This window comes from Nothoprocta perdicaria, unplaced genomic scaffold (assembly GCF_003342845.1).
Source record: "Nothoprocta perdicaria isolate Ctin4 unplaced genomic scaffold, notPer1 scaffold_16, whole genome shotgun sequence".
In the NCBI taxonomy this organism is placed as follows: domain Eukaryota; kingdom Metazoa; phylum Chordata; class Aves; order Tinamiformes; family Tinamidae; genus Nothoprocta; species Nothoprocta perdicaria.
In genome coordinates, this window is record NW_020454760.1 from 2,780,313 (window position 1) to 2,791,439 (window position 11,127).

The window sequence follows — 11,127 nt, forward strand, 5'->3', positions numbered from 1 at the left end:
GACTAGTTGTCAGCTCGGATTGAAATGATCCCTTTTCTTAAGGCCAGCATTTCGGTGCCTGGAGCTGAATGTTATTTCTGTGTTACAGACCACATTCCTGCTGCCTAACTCATGCTGGTGGCTCCACTGAGCAGCATCTGCCCAACAGTTGGGCTGCCTGTCTGAGACAACCCTTCGGAGACGCATCGCGCACACCACGCTTGGGTCTACAACAGCTGCAAGTCCCAGTTTGGGTAAAGGAGAGGCTGGGCTCAAATCAAAGATAATTTTGCTCCATTATGAACAGAAGAGCTGGTTTAAACTGGGACAGAAGCAGTGTGAGGAGCACTGGACAAAATCACCAACATCAACCAACTACCTCTTTCCTGTTTCTAATTTCCGAACACGGTTGGGGTAAATACCAAAAGTGAGGAGATCTTTTGGACAACTGCACAAGCAGTGTCAGCAGGGACTTCTTAAAAGACTCAGTCTAGGGCACTCGTGTATCAACCTTCCCATCTACCCCAGGAGCAGAGTTCTGCGCGACTTTCCTGATTATTGCTTACTTCTTTTAACTTGTCCAGCTCATTTTGTAGTGTCTGCTTGGATATTTCCACCTCAATGATTTGCTGGCGAAGGACTTCGTTTTCGTCTTCTGCTTTAACACGTTTCTCCTCCACACTTTCCAGCTCATGGTGCAGTCTGACAGAAACATCTTTGGCTACCTGGTCAATAAAAGCACAAAACCATGAAGATGATCTGAACASCAGAAGCGGCAGCTACAGCAGCCAACATATTACAGCCCCAGATAGTAGAGAGATTTTCAATTCAATTACAAGACCGACTGTTGATGAAAGACCCCAAGTCTTTCAAATACCAAAATGAATATTCATTTCCAATAAATAAATCCAAGATGAAAACCTCTTCAGTTATCCCTCTCCAGCTCCCTTCCCACATTATGCTAAGGCAACGGAAGGACAGCACTGGGGAACAAGCACATACTAGGGCTGCACATCAAAGTCCCAGCGTATCATCCCAGCTGATGAAACGGAGGATGAGGAACCGTGTCGTACAGCTGATAGGTSATTGATCAAAACCACATCCATGCAGCAGTCTCATCTGCCAGAATTTATTGCTCTAGCAGCAGTCACAACCGGGCAAGAGTGACAGGGAAGCACAAAAATATATTCTAGCCTATGTTTTGTGAGTTCAGCTTAACTAGAACGGACATTTACTCCAAAAACATTCTAAATGGTGATTCATCTTCCAGAATGATGAATTGCAACAATTCAGCACAAACAAAGCGAAGAAAGAAAACCAAGATCTGCTGTTTTCACTTGAATGTACRGACAATTTTTTTTAATGTGTCAATTTTATGATGATAAAGTTAACATTTGTTTTCTGTCACCAAAAAAGGGAAATTGGATCTGACGTCTTGAAAAGCTTGATAACTTGCTATGCCACTCTGATTTCCATTGCTGGGAATCAGGAATTCCAATTTCCCAAGGTTTCATGTTTTGCATTTTCAGATACAAAGGGCTTGATAATTCTAGTGGTTAGCAATCCCTGTCTACAGAAGTTATTTTCAAAACAGCTTCCCMGAAAGCAAGATTCAGAAAAACAATGGCAGGAAAAAGCTAGATAAAAAATATGCCTATGTAAAGCTTAGCCTTGATTTCTAAAATTCTAAAACTGCTTCAATATGCACAGAATTTTTAATGGKAATTAGCAATTTTATTCTTGATTTGTCCACTTAAATGCTGCAATAGCCTCCTCATGTATGAGCACCAAAAAAGACTATCTCATTAGGCTAAGAAATAAGTAACTAGATTTTTTTAATTAAGTAAAAAGTGAAAAGCAAGGAAACAGAATCAAAAGGGAAGAGCACATCAAGTTTGTTGGTATGGATGAGGAGACCTAAGATTTGGCGTAACATGAGTAGAACCAAAACCCTTTAAAACCTTCCGACGCGCAAATGCAACGTGACCACGTCGCTTTCATTTGACTCAAGGCACATCTTTTTTTTTACCCAGTAACACATCTTTTCCGTATGATTAGCTAAGCATTTGTTCTCTCCTGCAGAATAAGGGAATTGCTCCTGACATTTTGAGAACTACCGCCTGCTTCGTACGTCACCCTCGCTCCCGTTGCGGGCAACCGAATCGCTTGCGCTGTGGCCGTGATGGGCCACGGGAGCCTCTCACCCACCTTTAAGTCTTGTTCCAAGCTCCTAATGAGCTCTCCGTCCACTTGACCTGTTTGTGCAACTTTCAAGCTTTTCTGCTCTGCTTTCCTGAGACGATACTGCAGAATGCGGCAGTTCTTGTTGGCCCGGTCCAGCTCTCGCCGCAGCTCCTGCAGCTGGTAAACATCCTCCTCCAGGTAACTGTCGCGCATTTCTTCCATTTCAGCCCGAAGCTCATCCAGCTCATCCTGTGAAAAGTCAAAAGGGCTCCATCATACCCCAAAATCTCACCCTGGGGGGAAAAGAGAAAGGACCCGTGCTCACTAGGACACTGCATCAACAAAACGATGCAGATTGCAACGTGCAGCTCCAGAAGGCAAGGGAATGGCACAATTGTGCTGACCTCAATTAATGACTTGCCATGTTCCTCACGATTGTTTTAATAATGAAAACCAGAGCAGGGTTATCAGGACACTCATCTGCTCCTGAAGTCAGTAACACTTTCATTTTGCCACCCCCCATTAAAATAAAAGCTGCGCAACATTTTGCCACTGCCCCAACTAATCACTTGTTTTATTTACATGACAGCAAACCTATTTAATAAAGCATCTCAGCATCCCCTGTGAGCTGCCTTCAGAGCACCCGCAACTCCTTGAAATGGAATTATCCCTGGAAAACCTTAATGAATCTTTGGCATATGAACTTTCAGCCAAGTGCCCCACTGTTCTGTACCCACGTCCCACGTGCCATCTCGTCTAAGCCTTGCAGCACAGATATGCTCCATGGCAGATGGTCTGGGGGCAAGGAAGTGGGTTTTGGTTGGGTGAGCCCAACCAAACAACAGAACGATGGCCACAAAACGTCCTGCTGCACCAGGGGGAATGACTGCACCTGGTCACTCCTTTCTGAGGACTCCAAATTGTCCCGATTCCTCATTACTCTATGGGGGGCAAGTGCTTAATAAAGTCAGATTTAAAGATTTGCAGCTGAACAGGATAAGCTCTATCATTCCCATTTGTTTAATCTGTGCTTGACTGAAGCTCCAGAGCTAAAACTCTTATAAAGGTCTTCCAAGCTCAGGGGTACAAGCCAGTAAATTACTGTGTAAGGGCTCTGAGGAAACCTACAGCGCTATTAACTTTCAGCTGAGCTGAAACAGGGAACTCTGTCAAGAAAATGAACAAGAAGAGCATTTTTCACTATTAAGCCCTCATCAAAATTTTTCTTTTTAATTTTAAAGCGTATTTCCTTATTGAAACTATATTTATGGATGAAATGAACAATTAATTTTTAAAGGMGGCTATTTAAATTTTCATTTGACATTACAATGACCAAATTTTTTCTAGAAAGCATAACTGAAATAAGATAGAGGCGAAGCCTGTGGCCGAGCCATTATCTCTGCYCAGACTTGAAGCGCCAAGGACGGCTGGAGAGGATTTCCCACCTTTTGGAGGTGCCGAAGATGCCGCTTCCACATTAGCACCCTCATRGGTTGGACCACCTGCCCTTGTCCCTGCAGCACAGCGGGGTTGTCCCAACCCTTCCCCAACACCAGAGGCATAGAAAAACTTGAGTTTTTATGGAATCACATCCTAAGTCAAGATAAAGTCAGTACAGATCGACTTGTGGGTGACCAGAAGCCCGGTAGAGTCTGAAGAACCATAATGTTAAGCATAATAGCAGGAGCTACCTCCTCGGCCATGACATACCCATAAATTGCAAATCCACTAATTAATCACCAATAGCATCCTGTGAGGAAGCAAACAAGCTCTGCAGATCAAGCTTGGCAGACTTCTTGGAAAGGGTCATTTATGGCACRGGCCCTATGTGCTCCACGATAGGATATAGCCAAGTGTGTGGGTCACTTTAGAGCCAACCAACTGGGGCGATGATTTTAAATGATAGACATTTTAAAAAAGGAAAACATAGTATCATACTCTTGAGCAAGTTTGGGAGAAAAAAAAATTGTTTCTTTCTTTTTAATATACATGCTTTTTTGCTATACTGCTTCACATTTATAARTAATTTCAAAAGGCGAAGTGAAAAAATAACCATGGAGATGCAGGAGAAAAAGTCAAGGCCTTARAAATGAGCTAAGGAGTGGCAGTTGCTTTTGAACCTATGAAAGAGAGCACATTTTCATGTTAGTAGTAAATTAAGTAGATATTTTGGCTTGAGTGGTGACTCTGAAAGTGCAAACTTCAGCTATCAGAGGCAATATAGGCTGCTGAGATGAACAGAACCAGAGCTGCTGCTTAGGGCTGTCAGCAGACTCARGAAGCCTCCTTCAATTAGATTTAACCTCAATAACTTTTTAATAGCATCTTCAGAAACCTAATGTTAGATTAAGAATTTGGTGGTAAGTTGAATATTTTGAAATACAATGCCACATATCTGATACCACAAAATTAATGAGACTCAGTTTACAATCTTAATTTTATATTTCAAGAACTAAGCTATGGTTTTAGTGTATTAAGTGGCTTGCAAAGCGTAATTGCAATTTTACTGCTGCTATCTTAAAACTCCTTCTGATCTAAATCAGCATCTGGAATTAGTGAARCTGGCCCATTTCTGAAGACAAATAACCCACTACAATATTTGATGACATGAAAATACTTTCTGCAACCTATTGCAAAGTAGAACTCCTCCTACCAAAGAAAATCCCAGAAAGATGGCATGAGAATGGATTATGTTTTAGCACATAGGCATGTCCTACCTCCACTACAACTTTTCTCAGTCTTCCTTTAGAGCATAACCCTGCGTTTGCAAACCKGACTTATTTTGTTTTTGCTTCTGGTTTGGGTTATAAATGCACAGTTTACTTTTTTTTCCAAGTGTAGTTTTTCAGATAAATTAAACTTTAGGATAGATTTGAGGAAAAATGAAAGACTTTAAAACCACTCTTGTTTCTCTCCTAGATCCTTCTTTATTTGACTGAGTAAATCGAGTTTCTTTTCCACACTAATGCCCAAAAACATTTCTGTAGAAAGTGCAGTGTGTCCTGAGCCCTTATACACAGGAATACAGTAGTCTTCTGATAAGCTTTAAAACAGGGCCACAAACATCCAAACACATGGAGGGTACAAACAATTTTGGCCGTATAAGGAACAGAAAACTAGTCGCACGGGCTGCGTGTAGCGAGACCCACTTTCTGCTGTACTGTGACACTGCTCAAAACTCCTAACAGTCTTCCCAGCCAGGAGAGGAGGGAAGAAAAAAAAGACACATCCTGCCTTTTTGAGTGGCACGATAAAGTCTTTTTTATATATATATATATATATTAAAAAAAATATATAGGTCAAAGTTTTACCTCTGAAAATTCTGCAAATTAGAATAACTGTATGTGGTTCAGGTTTTGTCTGAGGGCACACAGCCATGGATACTGGCATTATGTTTAACCAGTCACAGAAAGACATAATCTTGCTCTGGATTCACCAGACGAGCAGCACGGCCGCAGGTTCTTCCAGCCCTTCCCAGCTGATCCCCGTCCGTGGGCGCTCGTCACTCTGCTGCCGTCACCAGCACCTTGCGTGAGCGCCTGCTGCGTCACCGCTGCCACGATGCCACCTGCAAACCCAGCCCTGCTCCAATCCCCGCTCTCAAGTGACGTGGGCATTAAAAGAATCATAACAGTAATTATTATAAAAAACCCAGAGGAGATCTGTGTTTTTCTAGGCTGAAATCTGCTTTATTTTTCCGCTGCTTTAGTGTGGAATTATCCTTGAGAAGAGGCTGCGTAAAGGCAGCATCGATACCCAGGCCTCGCTGCTGGGTACAGGAGAGCAGTCAGRGCAGTGGAAACCAGGCTTAAGTGGAAACCAGGCTAGAGCTAAACCTTCCCCCTTTGCCGTGGCCTTGGAGCCTTCCCGGTGGGATCGCCCGGCACGCACGTGGAAAGGCTGGTCGGGATGCTGGGCTACGCGCTCCAGCTGAAAGGGCTGCATTCAAAAGCCTGGAGAGGAACTGAATCCTGAAAGTGCTGATTTGCAGGATGATTTGCAGGCCTCACAACGGCCAGGGAGAAAAGACCCGGGGATGTGGAAATCACAATGGAAATGATGACGGCCCCGCTTGCCACCGAGCCGCCCTATCGCCYGGGGAGAAAACTTGTCAGTCTGCAGCTCAGTCAAGGGCAGGCCTAACAGAGCCAGGACCGTAACAACCACCAAACTTGGTAGTTCACCAAAAAAACAACAAAAAAGAGAGGCCTTGGCTGCGAGGTGGGTGGAAACACCAGCGAAACTCAACACCTGACTTCACTAAAGTCTACCTGTGAGTGAGAACTGAAGTGCCCTCTCCCAAGGTGTTGGGTTTCACATTGTGGCCTTCTRTTTTTTTGGAAAGAGAGATCAACACAGACACACAGTGGCAATTAAAATGAGTAAGAAAGCGGCTTCCCTCCGCATGGCTAGGAGAGGAGAGCCTGCACCCTTCACAAAACATGGGGGCCTTGCTCCACCTCTCACGGGACAGCTGCAAGGGGAAGGGCTGCCTCGAATAATGGGGAAATTATAGCAATATGGCTTGTCTGGGATTGTTAAAAATGACCTTAAGYATGACTCAAAAGATGGAAATTTTAGGAACAACTACTCGGGAGAATTCACAAACGCAAAATAGCATAAATAGTACAAGGCAAATCCATAGTCAAGAATTCAATCACACACAGTGACATGTCACAATTTTAGGTTCCACTGAGTTATAAGACACCATGTCCAGATATTTCATACTAGCTTGGTAACATCTGCAAACTAGAAAGAAAAAAAAACAGAGCCAGTAATTTGTATAGCACTTCAGCAAGCACAAAGTATAAAACTCAGTTGTCTGTGTTTAAAAGAAAGAAGTGTTTAATTTATCCAAAAGGCTTATTTATAAGATACGACGATATTTTTCTAAATAAAAGGTTACTTAGCACGTGTTAAATCAAACGAGCAGAAACTGGGGAAAGGAGGAAGAGGCAAAGCTGCAATGGGTAACTCTGTTTGTACTAGGATTGTTGTTAGTCCTTGGGAAGTCCAGCATTCATGACCTAGAGTTTATTTAACGTCTGTTTTCACATTTTGAATACTTCAAACTATTTTTATGTAAGAGATGGTGCTACTGCTACAGAATGAGTGCATCCCTTGTATCACTTTACCTGATTTAGCAGAATTGCTGTAGGGATAAATGCGCTCTAAAAAGGCTTTGGTTGAGATCAGAGCAACCACCGACCTTTCTGATTTTTGCAAAACACACCAATGAACTGCAAGTCTCTGCCCTTCCCCATAGTACTGGTTAGCTCTCAAACCCAACTCCCACACAAGTCCTGCACTGGTTGCTAAATGCAGCCTGCACACCTTTACCAGGCCAAATGCAGCCAGCATGGTCAGATGAGACATTTCAAAAGAAAACAAATCACAAAATCATAAGCAGCGTTTTCTGGGGGACTCTTTGGAGTTTGCAAAATAGGAGCGGGCGCCCAGGGCTTGTCAGTCTTTGTGTTTCGCTCAGGCATTGGTCCTGCTCTTGTTCCACCGCGCGTGCAYCCTTCCCTGCAGCAGTTCACAAACCATCACTGGAAGATTCATAAAGACCAAACAAAGACAAAGCAAGGCAAGCAAGATGATCAATCTAAGATCATCTTTTAGAATATATTTCTGTGGTAACCTACACTGTAGGAACACGTAGAACTTGCTCAGAAAGAAAACACTCAGCAAAGCAAATTAAGTATCAGTCATATTTTATGGATGGTAAAAAGCACTATGCTCCACGCAGACAGATTTTTCACCTCCTTCTCCATCGAAGAAGGACAAAAAGAGACAAGGGGCATACGTCAAATTTATATCTTGTGACTAAAATACCACTTCTGTTTCCGTTAACACATTTATTTAACTGAAACGATCTGAATTAAACTGACGCCACGATAAAGCAAGAATGTTTTTAATTGCTGAAATTTGGGCCCTTTCAGTTTGGATCCCCTGGGATCCAAAATTTAGAGTGATCTACATCTTAAAGAGCATCTTCCAAAGTACCCTGGGATCTGCATAACGCGTCATGGTTTTCCAGGCTTACGAGCAATCCTGAAAGTGGCATTTGTGTAGGCAGTATTTTGCTATTATAAACAGGCCTGGCTAGTAGCAGCTAAAATTTTATCTTCTGCTAGAATTTACTGATGAGCTGCCAGCTTCAGTCAGCTACCATGACATAATTTTATGTTGTCTGACCCCAAAAGTAATTGATACCTTATAAATGCTGCTCTAGTACTACTCTAGTCTTCCTGCAGAGGTAGCCAAAATATGATTATGCAAGAAATACACAGACACAAGAATGAAATGTCACCAAGGCCATAAAAGAGATGCTGTAAACCCTGACCCTGGGACACTTCATGTACATGCTTAACTTCATGGAGAGTGGAGTACATCTGGAGCCAAAGCCCCATCCAGGGTAAAATAACAGAGTCACTGGAGCTACACAGGCTGGTAACTTCACACCAGTTTGAGATCTGGCTCACAGCATTAAGTCCTAAACATTTGCAGGATGAACAGTTTGCTTTGCAAGCACTCTGGGAGATGCCTGGATTACAAATAAAGACAAATGATTACAGATAAATGAACTAGAAGGGTTCCTTCCAGCAACCTTTTCATTTTCAGTAATCATTAGCATGAAGCAAGTCTGTGTGCACCTCCTATATCCTGTGACTTCGTATACAAAAGATACATTTCTCTGAAGTTTCCCTTAAAAATCTGTGCACCATTCCTGATTGTGGGAGGGAAAGGGAACGGTGAAAACTAGAAATTTCAGCATATGGGCATGCTCAAGCAATTAACAGCTTCTTTGGGCAATGATCTAATGATTTGTCTGTTTACGGGTGCCAGCTCCCCTGTTACTGCTTAGCCACTTACAGGGAGGGGAGAAACAAAACCCTCAACCAAAGCAGAGGGCAGCAGCTCTGCAAAACAAAGCACAAAGCCAAAAGTGACCAACACATGCAACAGGCTGTGGGTTCCACTTTCAGAAGGCTACAGGTCACTTCAGGGAGGCTTACATGGGAAAGGAAAGCTTGGGAATTATGCACCTTGTTCCCTCGGTAAGTTYAGAGCCGTGAGGGTGACTCTGACCAGTCTGGCAGAGGAGCAGCTYCTCCAAACTCTGTGAGCTGAGGAGAGAAGCGTGTGTGTGTACATGACTTGTACTCACTCCCCTCAGACTCGTAGCCCTGAAAAAGTCACTGTCCAAACCAAAACAGAGAAGGGCTGGGACGCACCGGCTGGAGGTGATGGAGACAACAAGATGAAAGGCTTGAAATCACTGTCACACACATCAAGAAGCTTGAAACAACGCAGATTAAAAGTTCTTTACTTGCCAATCAGGTCCCTTGGTCATTAGGCACCAGAGGTCCAGTACCCTCGTGGTGGCCTGTCCTAGACAACAGGGAGGAATGGACATGGAAGTTCACAGGGGCAGATCATGCCCTCCCCAAACCCCTTTTTAAAGCTTTCCACACTTAGAAATGATCTTGAGCATGAAACAGGAGGTTTCACCGAGTTCATCATCAGCTTCACAAAGTTAAGTACCGTAGTGCTGCAAATCCCATTATCCAAAGACGACCAGTTCCTTTTCTGGCTACTACTAGGCTTTTGGCCCCAAACACCAATGTGGTTTAACTACTTGTAAAAACAACCCTTTTCTCAAGTCTGAATGTCATTATATGTCCTCTTTTTTTCTCTCACGTAGAACAGAAACTTCCCATACAGGTTCCCTGCATCTTTCTATAGACTTAAATGCATTTCTCTACTACACCCCAGAGTCTTCCATCCAGTGTGAATGTCATATGAGCTCTGCCGTGTGCCAATTTAGTTTTATTGCTCCACTTCCACACTATCCTTTAGATGACCAGCACTGCCCACAGTACTTCAGGGCAGAACATGCAGGTAGATCTCTCAAATATTATGCTATTTTCTTTGCTTTTTCAGTTCCCACTGTAATGTAACATTGCCTGCCGTTGCATACTAAGCATTGCTCTTTCCGCTGTGATACTCCTGAGTTAACACAATGCATTTAAACCCCAGAAAAGTACACATTCAGCCTTTTCTTTTTCTTTTCTTCCCTCCAAGTGCTTTGAATTTTCAACACCGAGATTTATTTCCCATCCTCCACCTTCCTTTTTTACCCATTCACCTCCCTTGCCTAAGCTGCCTGTGGAGTTCCGGCCGATCTTCGCTGGACTTAGAACAAAATAGTAATAATAAAAACCCTTAGCGTCATCTGAGAAATCTGCTGCATCATTGCTCACTCCTTGCTCCAGCTCAGGGAGCAGCAGCCGAGCACCTCACAGCAGCCCCGCTRTTAACCTCTCGCTGTGCCGAGCGCTGCTTCTGCCCTGCCCAGGGCTGTCCAGGCAGGAGCCCAGCCCAAAGCCGCCCTCCTCTCTCCCTGGGCTCCCAAACTGCTCTYCTTACTCGAGCCAAGCCTTGCTCCCGTGCACGGCCACGGTCATTCCTCCTGAGAGCGAAGCAGCGCTCGTGATAGCGGGGGAGAGACTGGCCTCGCCAGCGCGGGGTCAGATGCTGCCCGTTTCAGGGCCGCCAGATTATCTCCGGTTATTTTATTTATAGATCTTTATGGATGCAGCCGCCTTGCCGCGCCAAAAGATCGCACCGTTAGTGTCAGTCCAAGGAAAGGTTTCTGCGGGTCACGCCAGCCCAGCTCGGCTCGGCTCAGCCGAGCTCAACCCCGGATTTAGCTGCCCGTTTCCTCGCGGGAGGAGGGCCCGGGCCCGGGAGGAGACCCCGCCACCTCTCCCGTGCCGGGTGCGGGGTGGCTGCTCCCCCCTGCCTCCCCCYCCACCATGAGACTGAGGAAAACAGTTCCTGGGAAGCGGCTCCCGCCGCTTGGGAGCGCGCCCCGCGGCCGCTCACCTTGAGGTACTCGTTCTCGGAGCGCAGCTCCTCCAGCTCCCGCTGCAGCTCGGCCCGCGGCGGCGCCGG

General features: G+C 44.6%; 1 protein-coding gene across 1 annotated transcript in view; it reads right to left on the bottom strand.

Moving 5' to 3' along the window:
• The window catches only part of MTCL1 (microtubule crosslinking factor 1), a 96,873-nt gene extending 85,764 nt beyond the window's left edge, over positions 1 to 11,109 (bottom strand). Inside the window, exons 1-3 of the mRNA XM_026035501.1 lie at positions 11,059 to 11,109; positions 2,188 to 2,412; positions 546 to 704 (exon numbers count right to left, since the gene is read on the bottom strand). Of these exons, the coding sequence (XP_025891286.1) occupies positions 546 to 704; positions 2,188 to 2,385 (357 nt within the window). The 5' untranslated portion in view covers positions 2,386 to 2,412; positions 11,059 to 11,109. The remainder of the gene's footprint in view (positions 1 to 545; positions 705 to 2,187; positions 2,413 to 11,058) is intronic.
• Between the last annotated feature and the right edge of the window lie 18 nt (positions 11,110 to 11,127).